This window comes from Apus apus, chromosome 5 (assembly GCF_020740795.1).
Source record: "Apus apus isolate bApuApu2 chromosome 5, bApuApu2.pri.cur, whole genome shotgun sequence".
NCBI lineage: Eukaryota > Metazoa > Chordata > Aves > Apodiformes > Apodidae > Apus > Apus apus.
Window position 1 is genome coordinate 18,482,053 of NC_067286.1, and position 18,900 is coordinate 18,500,952.

General features: G+C 45.3%; 1 protein-coding gene across 2 annotated transcripts in view; it reads right to left on the reverse strand.

Annotated features, from left to right (window-relative positions):
- Positions 1-4,121: 4,121 nt before the first annotated feature.
- The window catches only part of CD151 (CD151 molecule (Raph blood group)), a 38,227-nt gene continuing 23,448 nt past the window's right edge, over positions 4,122-18,900 (reverse strand). For both annotated transcript variants that reach the window (XM_051621616.1, XM_051621615.1), the window contains exons 3-9: positions 18,199-18,302; positions 17,375-17,566; positions 12,632-12,706; positions 10,067-10,171; positions 9,043-9,198; positions 7,008-7,094; positions 4,122-6,236 (exon numbers count right to left, since the gene is read on the reverse strand). In XM_051621616.1, coding sequence (XP_051477576.1) covers positions 6,177-6,236; positions 7,008-7,094; positions 9,043-9,198; positions 10,067-10,171; positions 12,632-12,706; positions 17,375-17,566; positions 18,199-18,282 — 759 coding nt within the window. In that variant the 5' untranslated portion in view covers positions 18,283-18,302 and the 3' untranslated portion in view covers positions 4,122-6,176. The remainder of the gene's footprint in view (positions 6,237-7,007; positions 7,095-9,042; positions 9,199-10,066; positions 10,172-12,631; positions 12,707-17,374; positions 17,567-18,198; positions 18,303-18,900) is intronic.

The window sequence follows — 18,900 nt, forward strand, 5'->3', positions numbered from 1 at the left end:
ACCAGTACCAGAGTGTTCCAACTAAGACTACTAACAATGGAACGTTTTTCTAACTTTTGGGTCTTCAAGGTCACATCTTTAGTCTGTCGGCTCAGACACTACAGGGAGATCTATGACCCACCCCCAGCCCCTAGGAGGCTGAATTAGACAGACTGCAAAACCGGCCAGAGATATTCCATTCCATGTATCTACGTAAGCTCAAAGGAAGGTCAGAGATCACAGAAGACAACTTCATTCCTGCTTCTTTTTCCCCTTCTCTTCCGTCCATGGCCAGCGTCCAGAGAGGATTCCATCCATCCATCACCATTGACCCCCAGGCTCGAGCTCTCCTGACCCTCATCACTCTGTGCTTTCTCCAGCAGCAGTCTGGAATTCTTCAGGACTGTTCCAGCTCAGGGGAGTGTGGTGGGAGCTGCTGGGGGCAGGGGGAGGTGAAAGGTTTTTGCACATATCTGAAGATATTTGTATATAATTGTATATATTTTCTTTTACCATGGTGTTTAATTAAAGCTGTGTAGTTTAGTTTTCAATCCAGCCAAGTCTCTCTCTTTTTCTCTCGGAGAGAGCTGAGATCACTTGGATTATTCAGCTTGGAGAAGAGGAGGCTGAGGGGTGACCTCACTGCAGTCTCTGGCTTCCTCACGAGGGGAAGAGATGGGGCAGGTATTGATCTCTTCACTCCTGTGACCAATGACAGGACTCAGGGAAATAGCAGGAAGCTGGATCAGGGGAGGTTGAGGTTGGATATTAGGAAAAGGTTTTTCACCCAGAGGGTGGTTGAGCACTGGAACAAAGTCCCCAGGGAAGTGGTCACAGCACCAAGCCTGCCCGAGTTCAAGAAGCATTTAGATGATGCTCTCAGGCACATGGTGTGATTCTTGGGGTGCCCTACATAGGGTCAGGATTTGGACTTGATGATCCTGATGGGTCCCTTCCAACTCAGCATATTCTGACTAATTCACCTTGGTCCCTCACTAATCCTGGGCTGAGGAGTCCGTTTGAGAGAGGAGGCTGAGGCTGTGACTGTTGGCCAGTAGGGAACATCCCTGGCTGCCACCTGCACCACCAGGGGAGAAGACATTCCTCTCCTGGGAAGGAAGAGAGGGACCATGACTCTGGAAGGACTGAGCACATTTCTATAGTGGCAGATTTCTCCAGTAAAGGGGCTTCAGCATTTCTGAGCAAAATAAGAAATAAAAAACTCACCTGTTCCTGCGGGCATTGGAAATCCTCCAGGGTGGAAGAGATATAGAGATACAGCTGTGTACACACACAGATGGTCAAGTTTGTGAAGCATTGCTTGACACATACTGCACCCTGCAGCCAATGCCAGGTTTGGGTTGGCCTCTAACCAGAGAAGGGTGCTAGGGGCTTGGTGTTACCCCCACACTTCCTCCATAGCTATTGGAGACATGTGCTGCAGCCACCAAAGCCACCTCTGGGACTGTAAGGGGGGAGGGCTGGCTTTTGCTGTCTCAAGTCAGGGGAACAGTAGCCATATGCAGGGTCAGACCTTGCTGGGGCACCAGACTCTCTCTACCCTATGTGCAGGCAGGAATTGTTTTTCCCTGGTCAAAAATCTACTCAAAAAAATGAAGCCTGGAAATGCATGATGCTCAGCCACTCCTTTTCGGCAGGAGGGAGCAGTATCAGGAGAGAAGGCTGCTGATCTTGATGGCCTCAGCACATGCAGCATATTTTCTCCTAATGCAGGTAGCCAAGAAAAGAGGAGCAGCTCCCTTTGCAGGGAGCAAGAGGACTTCAAAGCCCCTGCGTACCCGACAACCTGCTGTGCCACAAGAAGTCACTGAATTAATTTGGTGGGCATCAGCATTCCTGCTTTTCATGCAAGATGAACATGCTAATTTGAGAGCATCATGCTCCCTCCAAACAAGGAATATGTAACTCCTGAAGGCATGTAATGCCTCCTTGGCTAGCTGGGCAGTGGTACCAGCACAACCACCACCTCTTTTCCTGCTGGAACTTTGGTGCAGGAAGATAGGAGGCAGACATGCGCCTCCTGCAGAAGCAGCTTGCCAAGGACACGAGGCACAGTGCAGCCAGCAGCCCCAAGAGCCCCTCTTTAATAGTAAGGGAGCCAGGTAGGACCCCCACAGCAAAACCAGCCATGCTAGAGGATAAGTTGTTGGTCTCAACTTACACATACTCATGCCCCAGTTGAGCGATGCTGCTGCTTGAGGCATCTCTTGTCACTGCTCTGTGCTGTGTGATAAGGAGCAGCACAGAGCACCCAGCAGCTTCCCCCAGGGATGCATGCACACAAGTACACATGGAAGCCTGGGGAGGTTTCACATGAGGAAAGGAGAAAGCATTCCCCTTTGCCATTTCCCAAGCAGGATGTATTTGTGGTATTTTGCCAGGGAGGACAGTATCGGTGCCTGCTGCTCCTCTTCCTCATTCCACTGTCACAGCCCTGCTAAGTCCTGGCCCAGCAGGAAAGAAAGGCCATTACAACCATTGCCAAAGGGAGGCTTTATAAAGCCAAAGAAAGGGGCACCAAGGCCTCCCTGGGGGAAAAATTCCTCCCAATTAAAGGGCAGGGGCAGAGGGGGCATGTTTGTGAACTGGTTTGTTGATAGAGGGAGCTGTGTAAAGGAGTATGAAATACTTGTATCTTATTTGAAATTGCAGGAACAGGGTAACTGCTGCAGAGCTGGACCCTTCAGAAACTGCTCACTGCTACATGTTCTCCCTTTTATTCTTGAGCAAATTAGGACAAGTTTACTCACTGAAAGGGTTATCAGGCATTGGAACAGGTTGCCCAGGACAGTGGTGCAGTCACCATCCCTGGAAGTATTTAAGAGACATAGTACTTAAGGATATGGTTTAGTTAAGGACTTGTCAGTTTTAGATTAATGGTTGGACTCAGATGATCTTGAAGGTCTTTTCCAAACAAGGTAATTCTGTGAAATTGTACTGACCATCTGGGCATCCTAAGAAAGGAGACCACCAACTGCTGCAAAGGGCAAATAGTACAGCTCAAATCTCCAGGTCCAGATGGGGAGAAATCTGCACTCCCACCTCAAGAGAGGCAGTAGCACCAAGAAACCTGAGGCTGCACAGCCCTCAGGGATGTGGAAAGATGAAAATTGCACCTTGATCACAGACACTGCAGAAGAAGCCAATTCAAACAAGAAATAACTTTTAAGCAATTGCCACATGCTGAAAGACACTGTACAACAAACTTCACAGACACCACCCCTTGACAGTTGTGCAGAAGGGAGGCTAATTTCCCTTTGAGGGTGGGAAAGGGCAACTGGAGTCACACTGAACCCCTATGACACACAGGAACAGGACAAGGCACTAAATGGGGAGTTGCAGGCATTTCTCTCTCTGCTGTTGCAGAACAGCCAAGGTGGCCCAGCAGCTGTCTGGGACACACTGTTAACACAGAGCCATTCATGTCACCTTCCAAGCCCCCACTGCAAGTGTGTGGGCAGGAGCCCAGCCTGCCCTGCTCCTCTCACACCACCTCAGTAAACAGCCCTTCAGGATAAGCCCTTCCTTCTTCGTTTGTGCTCCACCTTCAACTCACCTGTCCTGAAAACAGGCTGCCAGAGCTGAAGAAGTCCTGGGACAAGGTCTCATAAATGGATGCAACCACATTCCTGCCTTACCAAATGCATCTCAGGAGTGCATCTGCCAGCAGCAGCTGGGCCAGCAAGGTGAATGTAAAATTACCCAATGGCAAAGGCCCTGTTCTGTCTGCCTCAGTGCTCTGCACATGACAAGAAAGGGCAGCCTGTGTGACAAGGCTAAAAGAGGTCACCAAGTGCGTCAGTGAGTGCAATCAGGTGTACCACAGACCCTGAAGCAGTTCTGGGTGAGCACGCATCTGTGTGCAGATCGTGGCTGGTGTGCCATACCTGAGATCCTGCAACTTCAACTCTCAGGGTGCTCACACCAAGGAGCAGTCCGCAGCACCTCACACCCAGGTTGCCAAGTTAGGTGACGTGCAGCAGATTCTTCCCCAGCTGCTTTCCCAGCCTGGTCCCTCAGATCAGCTTCTGCTGCTGAGAAGCCAGCTCCTTAAGGATCTGAGGAATCCATATAACCCATCTGGTTCACAGTACCCCTTCAGTTTTACTACATGGAACAAGTACAGAATTGTAAGCTTTATTTTTCTATTGGCCAGCAACATAAACTGAGTTAAGAAAAAAAAAAAGCAATTAATATTATTATACAAAGAAAAAGTATAAAACAACTCAATGGACACAAGCCAACTTACCATATCTCAGGCTTCCTGACCTCTCCCAAACCAGTAAAATATATTTGAGGGGACCAGGCAAAGGCAGATATGAAAATATGCTTAAGAAACCCTTAGTTAGTAGTCAATACTTGTCAGAAACTTGATTATAAAACAAGAAATAATGTTGAGATTTCTCCTTTAGATCATTACACAATAATTTAGATTTCTTTCCCCTTTCCTGCTGCTGTGGAACCTAGGATACACCTCAGTTCCTCCACCTGTCTTTCTGCATTAGTTACAGATTATTTAATGGGTCTGATGTTGATGGTGGTATTTCAGATCAATCTGTTCTGAATTTTAACTTGTCACCCTTTAGTCCAAGTTCAAGATTTCTGCTCTGTGAACTAAAAACCCCAATGCTGCAAGGGGTCTGGGTGATTTTGCTTATGTTAACTGTCTGCTGTCAAGGGACAGAGCTCAGCTAGCACCACTAAAAGGCCAGGAGAGATAATAAATTTATTTGTTTATAAAAGGGCTTATCTTCACTGCTTAGAAACACCAAAATCCCACAGCCCTTCCTGCTTCATGGGTGTAACAAGTACACCAGGAAGGTGAGAATAAGATAAGAAGCACACAAGATCCTATGAATTCAGACTAAGATTGTGTTGGCATCACGATGGCAATCAAGTCCACAGCAGCAATGATGTCTATGCCCTGTAAGTATACAGGATCCCAATGCAGAGAAAATATTTAATTAAACCTATTCCTCTACAGCAGACACAGTCAGCACTACCAATTTACCAAGTACACTGGGTCAACTAGTAGACACTGATCCTTGACTCTCCTGACCTTCTCACCAGTAACCAGTAAAGTGGACTTCCAGTTCTCAATAAAGCCAGAAAACACTTAGCTGATGAAAAAGCTCTTAGGAAGCTGATAAATCATTTGTATATATTAATTTTCTGCCTAAGAGAGACAAGCCTGGATGTTTTAATTAGAAAAAATCTAGCTAAGGGAATCTCTCAACATGTAAGACATATGAGAAGGTATTTCGTCTAACTGAGCAGGCCAAAAGGTAGCAAGATATGCCAGCTTCAAAAAGAGACCAGTTCTTCACCAAACCTCAGCAGGGTATGGGCAGGGGGAAACAAAGTTTTCTTAGTCACACTGGAAGCCACTCTATAAAACAGACTAACCCAAAAGAATTACAAAGTAGTCCATCATCTTTGCTCCAGAATCACTAGGTGGCAAAGGCCTCCTGTGGCTCCTAATGGCACTGTACTGGGGGAAGCTTCAAGGAAGAGGAAGGATTGCTGAGAAATCCTGAGGCAACATCAGAGTCATGACAAGATTTCAGCTTCACCAAGTTGTGCTTCTGATCCACAGGGAGAGTAGCTCCTGCCCCAAGCAAACAAGCAGGCATCCTCTCGGGCAGCGAACAGCAGTGTTAGGACACTAGTGCGCACTTGGGAAGAGGGAGAGAAATCTTCCATCTATGAGAGACTCAGCCCTGGCTCCAGCTCAGCGCAGAAGCATCATCTGTCCTCACAGTCAATACATGGTGCTGCTAAAACACTTCTCAGAGAATATACCATGGTTCTTGTATAGCATCCTGATACCTTCATGTTGGCTTGGGAAAAGCATCAAAAGAAAGGGCCCCGAATAAATCTTGCTTTGTAGTTATATCAAGGGACTGTTTCATTAAAGCTTCTAGCAGAAGATCCACAGGTCTTTTGTTTTGTGACAATGAAGAGGACCTGATGAACTCCTGGCTGCCTTGTATACAACAAGGAGGTGACTTCCCCCAGCGAGGCCCTGTAAGGTGGTGCATGGTTTGAGAGGAATTTAATTACTGAGCCAAGTCCTCAAGTTACAGACATTTCTGTGGTAGCGGTGGTGGAGAGTGGTTGGGCTGGCAGGCGCTAAGGGGAGTGGCAGAGGAGGAACAACAGAGTTCCCACAGCTATTAATATGGTTCTGGCTTTAAACTCTTGTACAGGCAGCAGGTGAAAATCATCCCAAAGATCTACAGGGGCAAAGAGAAGAGAAGAACGCATGAAAAACCAGAATTGATGCAATGCAGGCAGCAGCTTGCAAACTAACAGCCTGGACCCAGACTGGAGTGGCAGCTATCTCCTGCCTGGGGATACCAAACTCCAGACTGCAATAAGTAGCCTGAGAGAACATAATCTGTGCTAATGCTCACAATTAATCACCAGCAGCTTCTCTGGGGTGTAAATTAGCTACTTGCCAAGACAAAGGGCAAGATGAGGAACTTCCAGAGACATCTGCATTTGAAAGAAAATATATTGTGCCCTCCCCTCTAAAATGGGAGGGCATCCATATCCTATCCCTTTATTCCTCACCCTCTTCCAAATTTGCAGAGCCACAGAGCTGTTCCTCAGTATGACATAACTGAGGGAGAAAGTCTGGATGACTTAAAATAATTCTGATAAACTGAGGTAGGAAACTGCTCCAGACAGGGTCCTCAGCTGCGCGGGTAATCACAGCACATCCCCACAAGAGGGCTCTCTGAGGCTGCCAAACCGCCTGCCACAACCAGCACTGCCTTTCCCACACACCTGGAGCAGCTTGCACTCCTTCACCAGAAGCAAATTTTACAGACCAGAAGCTTTTGCTTTGGAGCTAGTAAATCCTCGGGTCCCCGTGAAATACCGGGCAGCTTCTCCTTGCCAGGCAGGAAAGAGCCTAAAACACCTGATTTTTTACATCCTTCAGCTCTAGGGTTCCTTGAACTTCCACCCAGCACCCCCAAAACTCCACACAGCCCTTTTACCTGCACACAAGCAATGCTGATCCCCACTGCCCCGATGATTTTTAGATGCTCTTGAATGAAGTTTTCCAGCTTGGTAATGCAACCACTCTGCAGGGTGAAATAGGGACATGGAAAAGCAGCTTCATTTTAGCCTCCTGTGTTGCTGAGTGGATCTAGTACCAAGACCTTTAACATGACAGGAGCCTTTCAAGAATAAATTCCTCACACTGCTATTTATGACACAAATGAGTTTCACTGTGGACCTGGAAAGCCAAGCTCTGCCTGCCTCTGCCTTGCAACTGCATCCTTGGCTGGCAGCATGATCTTTCCCTTCCTCTTTCAGGCCCAAGTTTTTGTTGTCATAAGGCAAAAATAAATCAGTAAGAGCATTTGCTGTTTCTGTTGTTTTGGTTTGGGTTTTTTGGAAGGGTTCCCTTTAAATAATTAAGCTTTTTAATTTGTTGAAGAAGGTTTTCCACAGTAACATGAAACGGATTTATTTGTGTAGGCTACAGCAGTGCCCCAAGGGTGCCGGTGAACCTCCTGCTCCAGGAGTTTACTGTGAACAGACAGCTACACTCGGGCAGGCAGAGGGAAGGAATGAGCAGATAGCCACCCAGGGAGGGAAGCCAAAGGTCTCACTTTTCCCATGCCAGCATTAGCTTTTAAAAGTCACCCCCAGCTGCCCCGATATGAAGAAGTTACTCATGTTCCTTGATCTGACACTCTTCTCAGTTTTTCTTTCCCAAAGATGCTAAAATCCCTTCTGAACTCTAACTGAGACCTCATATTAAAATATGCAGCACCTGACTGTAGATGCAAACATTCTCTTACAGCTTTTTCTCCTCTAGAGCTAGCCCAACACATTTGGCAGCCTACAGGGCCTCTCAATAATACAGCTGGGCAGCCACCTGCAGCTTCATGCAGCACAGAGAGAGGATGGAAATTGTCAACCCTCCCTGTCAAACAGTTGTGGGTTTACAATCTCTAAAACTTCATCAGCCCTTGAATTCCCTTCTGCATTTTCTTATGGGATCTTGCCTGGAAGGCACAAACTTTATGGGAAAGCCTTCTTCCTGAAAAGCAAAACCCAGCCAAGCAGCTGGACATAAGAGGGATATGGCAGATCTGAAAGACTCCCTGTTCATTTCCCAAAGCTTGATGGGGATTAGCTGTTTGAGTTGCTTGGCTTAATGGCAGGTGTTATTCACACCCGTCTTCCGAGTCCTGCTCCAAGCACAGACTGCAAGAAGGAATACTTATGTTGAAGGGGCTATCTCTTCACCCACAGCCCTACTTAATTGTCAGTGGGACAGGAACAAGGAATAAACTGTTGCTCCCCAGGCTCAATACAGCCAGCTAGCCAAAGTGCTGGTTTCACTGATGAGAAAAAGGACTATGCTACCCCATACAGAGTGTCACAGCAGGTAAGTTAAAGCCAGGTGACAGGACAAGAGGGTGCCAAAATAAATGCAAGAACTTTTAATAGCCTTATGCAAACTAGAAGAATAAAAGGTCTGAGAGCTACCTGTTTACTTACTCATCTAGTGTGGGACTCAATCTGCTTCTTCTAGAAAAAAGACAAGCCCCTCTATCTCAACTCCAGCCCTCTTTTCAGTCCAAACTGCAGCCCACTGAAACTGGCCTAATCCGTCTGCTACATGGCTCTCTTTCTTCCTACACTGTTTCTTCATGCTGTAGATCAAATCCTTCTATCTCAGTCAAGGACCAAAAGTATCTCCAATTACACTTCACTGAATAATTCCAATGACAGGAAGTTGTGTCAAATGCAGGGCTCAAAACCAAGACTCCTGCCAGAACCAACAACCTCTCCCACTTCCCCTATCACTAGTATACTATATCGTAACAGTTTTTTATTCTTTTCTGTGTCTACATATAAAATAGTACCCTAGATAGCTGAATGCCCAACTAGAAAAAACACTTCTGCTTTCTAAGGAATCTTACTGACTTTTAAGTCTACTGACAGCATCCACCCAACACCCTTACTCCCTTGCCCATCTTCTTTAGGCAGGTCTGAAGCCCTTTTGCTCTTTACCTCCTTGTAGATGTTGGAAGGATGGTCTCTTCGGCCACACAAGTCGGTTATTGTCTTGCAGCAGCTGTCTGGGACTTTCCGTCCACTGGCCTCTGAAGATTTGATCCACAGGCTGTCAGCCCAGTCTGTGTAGTTGTTGCTGCCACAACACTTGAACTGCATGCACACAGAGCAAAGGCTGAGCCTGCAAGCACTGCAATCTCCTCCCTCCAGCCTCTCTCAGAGACTCCAGCTATCTCAGGGTGTGTTTTTTTGTTTGTTTATTTGTTTTGGGGTTTTTTTTAGGCTACTATAATTATTAGTGACTTTTGCGTTAAGGGTCCCCAAAATGGCCATTAAGTATCAGCTTCACCCATCTTTCAGCAGCTCTGCTTTTGTTTACTGCTAGGATGAACTATAATCAGAGTGCACCTGCAGCTGTCTCAGCTTTTAACCACTGGACTGGAGAGCATCAATAGTGATAACTGGGTAAGTTACCAGTTACTATTGTAAATGCACCTAATGTGTCTAATAGGCCCCATGCTTTGAAAGATCCTGTGCAGAAGTGTCCTTTTTGTGAGAAAGCGAGTCAGAACTGCAAGAACCCTAACCCGAACCCGAACCACCCCTGAACAAGGCACAGCTAGCAACAGCAGCAAGAAGGCTGTTCTTTCACTATAGCTTGCTCTCCAGGGTACTGAGGAGCTTAATGATTTTCTCAGCAATTTCTCCAAAGCTTTGAAGTGGAAAATAGAAATAGCTGTCAGAGTGACTCAGTAGCTCCAGTTCACTCTGGGAGCAATTCAGATGTTGCTTCCCCAGTGCTACTGGGCATGCAACTCAGAGATCACATCCTGCAATTCTGCCAGTTGCACAGCCCAGGCCTCACATCCCACCCAATCTTGTCTTCAATCAGAAGCAGTAGAACATACACTCAGATACAGAAGAAATATCTGTATGTTCGATGTCAAGAGCACACAATGCCTTTTGTGTGTTTTATATCAAGCCCAGCAATTGACTTCTCCCTGCTTCTAGAGATACCTACCTCCTGCTGCAGTTTGTCTACTGCGCTGGTAACACTCTCTTCTCCCTCCTGCCGATACTTCTGGGTCATAGTGTTCTTCAAATTTTGCTTCAGTTCCATGCTCAGCTGAATGGAAGAGACAAGAAGAATAAAATTACAAGGCAAACTCACCCCTCAGAGCAAACCAGAGCCCTGCACAGAATTCACTACCTTTGTTCCCAGAGAAAAACAGAGAGCCTAGTGGAAACTACAGCTTACTTCAAGATCATTCTCCAAGACTGGACAGGCTTATTTCCAATTGATTATAGATCATGCCTCCATTTTAATAACTGGAAGGATGAAATTTCAGCCTGAGCTACGCATCACTACATGTGTCCTCACTTTGAATATATATGATTGCCATGACATGCCTGCACTGAAAGAGAATACAAAACTGTGCCTGCTTAAATATAAATATGCCTATGAGACCACGTGCAGTGCTCTCCCTCTGAAGCCTGGGACAAAATACTAAAAACCAATTGACTTTGTCCAGGAGCAAGAAGAAATCAGAGTTGTGGGCACACTGGACTGAAGCCATATAGTCTGAATAGCTCATGTATCAGCATCGTCCCCACAGGAGGGAGTTAAGTGTGTGACTGCAGAAGTACTGCAAGGCCTTTCCTTGTAACAGTGTCAGGGAGACAAAGTCTGATTTTGGAAGTACAGAGTTTCTGAAAGTCTCATCATAAACCACTGGTATGTTTTATGTTGACTAGATTCAAACATTTATTCCTGTGGAAGCTCTTTTAATCTAGCTGAATTCTTTTCACCTATCCAGGTGACAGCCAAAAGTGCCAAAGAGCTGCATCTCTTTTTAGTGATCCTGGTTCATACAGTAACATTGCTTTAGACCAAAACCTGTGAAATTATAAGTTTCCTATATCAATAAACAACACCAACATGCATTTTAGATGGGGTCAATGAATGAAACAGCTGGGTAGCCTCTCTATACATCTTTTATTCTACACTGTAAGTAACAAATACATTTGAATATGCTGAACTGTGCAAAATGCAGTCTGCAGATTTTTCTCCCTATTTTCTTCTTATTCTCCCAAGATTTTTCCAACCCCATGTGTCAAACAGGGACAACAACCTACCTCACAAAGATGATAAGGAGCTTCGTTCACTAGTTTTTGCAAAATGCTTTGAGATCCTGGGCAGGGAAGCTCTAGAGAAGTGCAAATGACTTAGTGCAATAAAAAGAAAGGAAAAGCTTTAGCAGCTGGAAGGCATCAGAGGCAAATAAAAGAGTTCATTAGCAGAATTATTACTTGGGAGAAAAGCAGTTACCTGCAGACTCACAGGGAAGTACTGCAGCACGGAACAGAGATAACAGAAGAAACATTTTAGACAAACACATGCAAGCCTTAGACACCAAAGCAAGGGCTGAAATAAAAACAGTGGCAAACAGAGCAAGGAGCCTGCAAGCAGCAAAGAAGGGGGGTTTGTCAAAGGGCAAGGGGAAGTGCAGCTACTGATCAGATTTCCTGAAGTGATCTAAGGCACTCAAAGGTATAGCTCCAAATATGTTGTCCCTTATTTCAACCTAATGATCAGCTCCCCTTCAACTACTATCATATATAAACTTCATGCATTTGCATGGATGAATGGACAGACCTCAGCTTCTTGCTATGCCTGCCAGGATTATCTTCCCCTGTTAAATACATGCACTCATGCCACATCCCTCCTGGCAGGGGCTGGAACAGTTCTTTGGCTCTCTGCAAACCATCAGTGCCCATCCTAGCGAGGCAAAGCACAGAAGGCCCAAGCAACAAAGCAATGGCAAGGAATCCTGGCAGTGAAGCCAACAAGAAGGGATGCCCCAGCTGCTTTTCAGATAGGCCACTTGACAACAATCCTAATTTGCTGCTTCCAAACAAATTTCAGATGTGATACCAACTTCCCAGGCCGTTTGTGTCTTCGTGGCTAAACTCCCTTTGAAAGCAATGTTATGACTAAAGCCTCTGCTCTCTGTAACTGCAAAAAGTGCCAAGCTAGAATTGCAGCTGTTGGAAGCCTGTGCTGTTCTCCAACCCCTCATCTGGGCTGGATGTAAAGCTCTCAAAAACTTCTTGACCTCTCATCTGAACTTTGCCAGTCTTATCTTTGCCAGTTCAAACATATGGCTCTTGCCACACAATGCAACAGTTCCTGGACACAACAGAAACTGTTCCTATGTCCTGAATACACTAAGTGACATTAACATGATGTCAGTTGCTTACACTATGCCCTGGAGGACATTAGGAGAGTTCTTAGGTCTACACAGCCTCAAAAATTGTCTTCTATAAGGCTTTGCAGAAAAACAGTGCACGAAGGTGAACTGCAGCAAGGCTGAGCAGTTGCCACAGAGTAACCCCGACGAGTTTGTCAAGAACAGTAACTAATCCAAGGACTTCCATACTGGGAGGGTGTGACTACTGACATGTGGAAAGGTCAACCACCACCAGACCCTTGGTCTCAAGACTCCAAGCACAATTTTGGCTGGAGAAATGGATGATAACCAGCTGTTTCCCCGGTTTGAGTCTCTAAGGACTAATGTTCACTCACCTGCTGGTAGTAGATATAGGCCAGGATTCCAGCAATAATCTCCAGTAGAAAGATGCACAGCAACAATATGAAGTACTGTAAAATAATGGGAATAGCAGGACATTAGAACAGAATGTAAGGAGATGCTGGGACCCAGCTGTTCATTAACTGGTAAAATGCAAGACTGTCTGCACTGATGCTTTTCTGCAGCAGCGTTCAAAGGCAGAGACTGGATTTAAGACCCCAAGACAGTAGGAAAGGAACAATCCCAGATTAAAAAAACACACAAAAAACAAAGCCAAAAAACCCTACAGGATAACTGAAGACAAGCAGCAGCAAGTATGAGTTTAACTCCCAAAGCCAGAGGGATGCAGAGAAAGGAAAAGTGCAGGCAACTGAGATAAGATCACTAGAAAAAAGGAAGTGGTTGCTGGATAACCTGATGACTATGCTCAACATCATACAAAACATCTGATTCTGACATCAATACAAAAAAATATTAAAACGTTGCTTGTTTTGACATTGTTTAGGGCACTTCACTAAGTTACTAAGGAGCACTGTATGTTATAATTACAATGCAATAAAACAACAAAAGACCCATTCCACCAAGGATATAGAAGAACATATAAGCATAAACCACGTATTTCTGTTCCAGTGACTTCTGTGGGGCTCAAACACAGGCTTAAGAGCACATTTGAAGCAGATGGACTTTAGCACTGTTTCACACTCAGGACTGTGACTATATGCTCTGCTGAACTAGGATCTAGGGGGAAAAAAGCTCAGTATTTCTCACTTTAGTGTTGAGGAGCTCTTAGAAGAGCAAGAGAAGAACATTATTGTTTCTCAAAAGGCCTTAATGGTAGTGATATGGAAAGAAATGTGCCCTGCTTACCACAAGGAGAATTAAATGAACAGTACATAAAACTTTTTGGGAGCACTTCCTATACATAAACAGGAAGTGAAGTCAAACCTACGAGGAGGCACCTGTATACTCAATCATAAAGATTGGGCAGGCCTGAAGACAGATGGCAATGTGGCCACTCCCTCCTTAAGGTCAAAGAGAGGTTTTCAAGTAGGACCCCGGTTCAGACACACAGCTCCTAATGAGCAATGAAATTTCTTTACAGATCCAGGCTGCTTTGTGACTGCTACTAAACTAAACTTTCTGTAGATAAAGCTGAAGAAACATCAGTTCCAGCCGTAACAAGGACCTCATGCTAAGTTGGCCGCCTCAGGACAGAATAAACAAAGTATCTCCCATTTTCTGTTTTACCCCTGAGCTTAAGAAACAGCTGTTGCAAACAGCTCCCTTCAAATATAATTGGATATTAAACAATCTTTGAAGACCTGGACACAGCAAGCTGACCCACACAGCATGGATGCCTTTTCTTGCACAAGGTTTACACTCCCACTGTGCACCCTCATTCCTTTGCTGGATATTTCCAAGCCCCTTCACAGGACTAAAACATCACAGACACAGTCTTCCTCTTTCACCCCTGTTAGGATTCAGCAGCTGTGAACGATGGACAGCTGGGTTTTATCTGCAGATCAGGCTTTAATCTGAGCATACAATCTCAGGCTTTCACTCCCCAGCCCCACACTCTCTCCTAGTAGCTGAGGCAGCCAAACACTGACTTACACTGACCATCTCTGCAGAGGCAGCCAAACACTGACAGTCACTGCAAATGCCTGTACAAGGTACCATTCATACCCTGGGAATGAGTCACCCAGTAGAGTGTGGGATAGCTAAAGCTGGTCCCAAGACAGGAGGCTGAAAAGGGGCAATAAAGGATTGGCATGTTTTGATACAAAAGCTGCCTATTTTTTTGGGGGGGGACACCTCTTACACCCTAACTGCTCTGACATCATCTCTCTACTAAAGGGGCAGGGAGGGTGGAAGGATGCTGAGAACAACTAACGAACTGGCAAGTTTGTTTATTTTTCCAGGCTCTGTGTCATCATGTCAGAGGCATTCAGGTAGAGCTGAGTTGTTTCACAACAGCTTGGCTCACTGTGCTGGCTTATGGTGGATAGACAAAAAATACGTACCCAGCAGACCTTAACAAAATTGAATCACAAGACCCTTTTGTAAAACCTTATAAGGGAGATTACTGCATCTGCCACTCACATGTCCAGCCTGTCTCTGCTGATACACTGCATCATTACCCTTATCTCAATCGCATCATTCTCTCTAGGCCACTTCCAAGTATCATGCTGAAATAGGGGAGCAGCAGCTTTCACTTTAGAGACACACAGAGCACAGTGCTGTTCTCCTTGCTCTTCATTAGGCATTGCAGGGCTTTCTTACACAGGTCTTCTCTGGGAGTAGCAGGCCAGCTCTGGCATAGAGTTGCGGGGACATGCCCTGCTGGCTTCCTAAGAGGCTGAAGAACAAGTCAGAAATGTGGGATCAGCCAAAGGCTGGCAGTAGACACACGCCTGGACCTGGGTGGGCTCTGGGCAAAACTTACTCTTACTCTGGCTCCAAGCTGTCTCTGGCTTACTTCAAGCTTACTCTAGCTCCCAGATGTCTTCTCAGATCTACAGGATACAGGTCTCTCCCATCCAGCTTCAAGTGTTTGAGTGAAGTGCCAAGCTTCAGTGTGTTTTCCATGAATAACTCAAAGTATAGGTCAACCCACCAAAAATCCAAACTGATCTCTGGAGAGATCTTTCTACTACATGAAAAAGCAGTATCACTTTAAGGGGAGGGCTCCAGGCGGAAAATGCAGCAAGAACAGAAATCATAACCAATGCATTCATTTCTCCCTATCCATGGTAGCTAACTATATGTGGCAGTATGAGGGGCCAAGCCTGAAGAATACCGCCTTCTCCTTTACCTGCAAGGTCTGCTATTTGATGAGTACTTTCCCCAGACTCCTGCTTACAGACCTTTGTGTATGAAAGCCTGCATCTCAACTCAAGTGTAACACAGTAGCAGTTTCTGTGCTGGTAAAAAGCTTGACTGCAGCATCACCACCAGCTGCAGAACCACTTCCTTGCCTGCCCACAGAGTCAGATAAACTCTACATCTGCTGCCCAAGCCCCAGCACATCATCTGGCTAAAGAGGAATGAGGAAAGCAAATATGCAATGACATAAAAATAGTAGTACAGCTGTGAGTGATGAGTAATTAAATACTATGAAAAGCCTTGAAATAGGCCCATAACACCCATAGCTGGGTAGAAAGGCACAAATAAATTCATAGCTTCCTGAGTCTTCAAAAGCAAAACAAACTAAAAAACAGATATGGATTTTACAAACAGCACTTATAAAAGCTGTCAATAATTGATTTTTGTAAGCACCAACGTGGCACTGGGGATAGTGGAGAGTGCCACTTACAGCACTTCCTCCCATATTTATGTGGGCCTCTGGTACAGAGAGATATTGGGACAGGCTGGCACAGACCCCAGGGCACTTACTGTGAAGCTGTCAGGATTGCTGTCTGAGCTCAGAGCTGGCACAGGCCCCCAGTCAGTCTCACCCAGTCCTGGCAAGTACAGCCCTATCTTTTTTTGTGTAGATTACTCACTGGCAACCAAAGCAGAGGACAAGCAAGAAGAGACAATAGGCCTGTCAGGACCAGTCATTCTGAAAGGATGTGTGGTGTAGGGACATAGAGTAACTTTTTGTTCCCAAGAGACAATTATTAGTTTTCTGTTGCAGAATAACAAAGAAAACCCCACTGGATTTTTATCTGTAGCTTCTGGCTAAGGCAAAAAGACAAAGGGCAATCTTTTTGGCAAGGCAAGTAGGTGAAACTGAGCCAAAACAGACTGCTGCAGACCAGGAGCCTAATGAACAAGCATCAGCAATGCATGTACTGTGTTCTCTGAGGTTTAGTTTCTCTTCCTGGCCCTACTCTGCCTCTCACAGAGATTAGTAGGTTTTCAACACAGTGGTACAAGCACGAGGCTTGCTCATGACTCCTATTTCTACTCCTCTGTCCAAATGAACAAGAGGAAATGGTACAGTCGGCTGAACACAGATTTGCAAAGGAAGAAGCTGGTAAACAGTTGCTTAAGTATCCTTTTCTGTAACTGTGAAAGCAAAGAGCAACTGTTATTGTTGTTTGATTGTTACTTCAGTCACTGCACTCACCACTGTAGACCAGATATTAAAAGGGACTGCTGTTCCACTCCAGACTGAAAGTGAGATTTAAGAGAAAGCAGAATAGAAACCCTAGGGAAGGTGGGTGAGCAGGGAGCTCAGGAAGTAACACAAGAAAAGGTCTAGAAGAGACAGCAAATTATCAAAACAGTGTAGCTTTTTTGTGGAAGCAAAACTAAAATAACTTTTCTGAAACTAAAGAAAACATTAATAGGAAATGTTCTGATTTTTGACAACCAAGTAAAAAAGCGTGCTAACTTTGCTTGAATCTAGTTTCGGTAAAAAGCAGTTTTGTTACACATCTCTTGCACCTTCTTCTCTCATTTTCCAAAAAGAGTAATAAATGGACAGGGAAGAAGAGAGTCAAAAGCTAGGAGATTTTGTTTTGAATTGTTTCAAACAGACATTCATACACAAAACATGGGTGTTAAACTATACTATGTGTTTCTGAACCATGCAGTAGTAAGCATATTCTTTGGGTGGATAAAAGCAAATGCTCTGCAGTAGAACCTGCTGCCAAGGACAAGGACAGCACTGCTCTAGGGCAAATAAATAAGGTTGGTGCAGAACACAACTAAGGTGTTTCCCTCCCAGTATGGTTCACGTTAAAATGGGGTGAATCCTCCACCAAAAAAACCAAGCAAGGAAAACTTACCACTCTTAGCAAATTCCGACGTTCTTTGAAAGTGGCACAGCAACCAAGGATGCCAGTGACCATGACAACCACTCCAGCCACCACCAGAATATAAGCAGTTGCAGAATATGTGCTGGAGGAGAGCAGGCTGATGTAGTCACTCTTCTCAGCTAGGGTCCAGATGCCCACTGCCATAACAGCCCCACCAGCCAGCTAGGTAGAGAGAGTAGCAAGCAAATGAGAGGCATCCGAGGCATGAACTTCACCTCCCAGAACTGGACTGGGATATCAGGATGTGCCTCAGCTCTATAAGCTGATTTACACTAAAAGGTCTCACTAGACCAGGAGCAAGGCTCAGTGCACTGGGAGGGGCTGGTCTTCAAGGTGGGTCTGTCTAGCTTAGAGAAAAGGAGGCTGAGGGGGGATCTCATAAACAATTAAAAATATCTAAACAGCAGGTGTCAGGAGGATGGGGCCAGACTCTTCTCAGTGGTGTCCAGTCAAAGAACAAGGGGCAATGGTCACAAACAAGGGGCAATGGTCACCATCTTATATTCAGGTTAAGCCTGAATATAAGAAAATACTTCTTTATTCTGAGGAACAAGCTGCCCAGGGAGGTTGTGGAGTCTCCATCCCTGGAGACACTCAAAACCTGCCTGGACACATTCCTGTGTAACCTGTTCTAGGAGATCCTGCTCTAGCAGGGGTATTGGACTAGAGGTCCCTTCCAACCCCTACCATTCTGTGATTCCGTGTGGTTCTGTGAAGCCCAAGATTTTTGCATTCCTTACACCAAAACTGTAGTGCCATCTCAGTGCCTCTGAAATAAAACTGAAGCTTCTTACCCAGAAAAAAAAGTTGAAGATGAAGAGCAGGTACTTGAGACAGATGGTCCCACATGTTTCCTTCTGTTCTGTATACTCACGCATCTTTCTGGCTCAGCAAGTTTCTGGAAAAATAAAAATAATACAAAATAATCAGAAAAATCAGTCAGCCATCATACCGTTCTCCCAAAGGGCCAGCATTACTACTCTCCTCCTGCAAGAACTCACAATTCTGTCCATCTGCTGAAGTAAGCCAGTTGAGCAAGCCACTCAAGTGACTTCAAGGATGCTAGACAGTGTTTGCTTAGATATAGAGCTCTTGTATTCATTTGGGTGAAAATACATGAGACTTCATGCAGTGAGGGAGGCAGATGGTACCATCGAGTGGCCCTCCTGTACTGCCTTCATCTTCCTCCTCTCTGCCCATCCTACAGTCAATTCCTGGAGATTTTCCTTTAGATCAATACTTCCAGTGGAAGGATCATACTTACCACTGGTCAAGCCAAAAGCACAAATTGTGATCAATGTGAAGAAACTTCAGTATAGTTCATGTTCACTTCTTTCTATTTGAACTGAAATAAATGAAATCCCAGACCAGCTATCCAGAAAATCCGAGTATCTGGCTCTTGACTGCATCCTGTAACTGCTGCTTCTGAAGGCAGCAAGAGAAACCCCTGATATTTATGGAGCAATCTGTCTCCGAAGAATATTCTTTGCCTCACT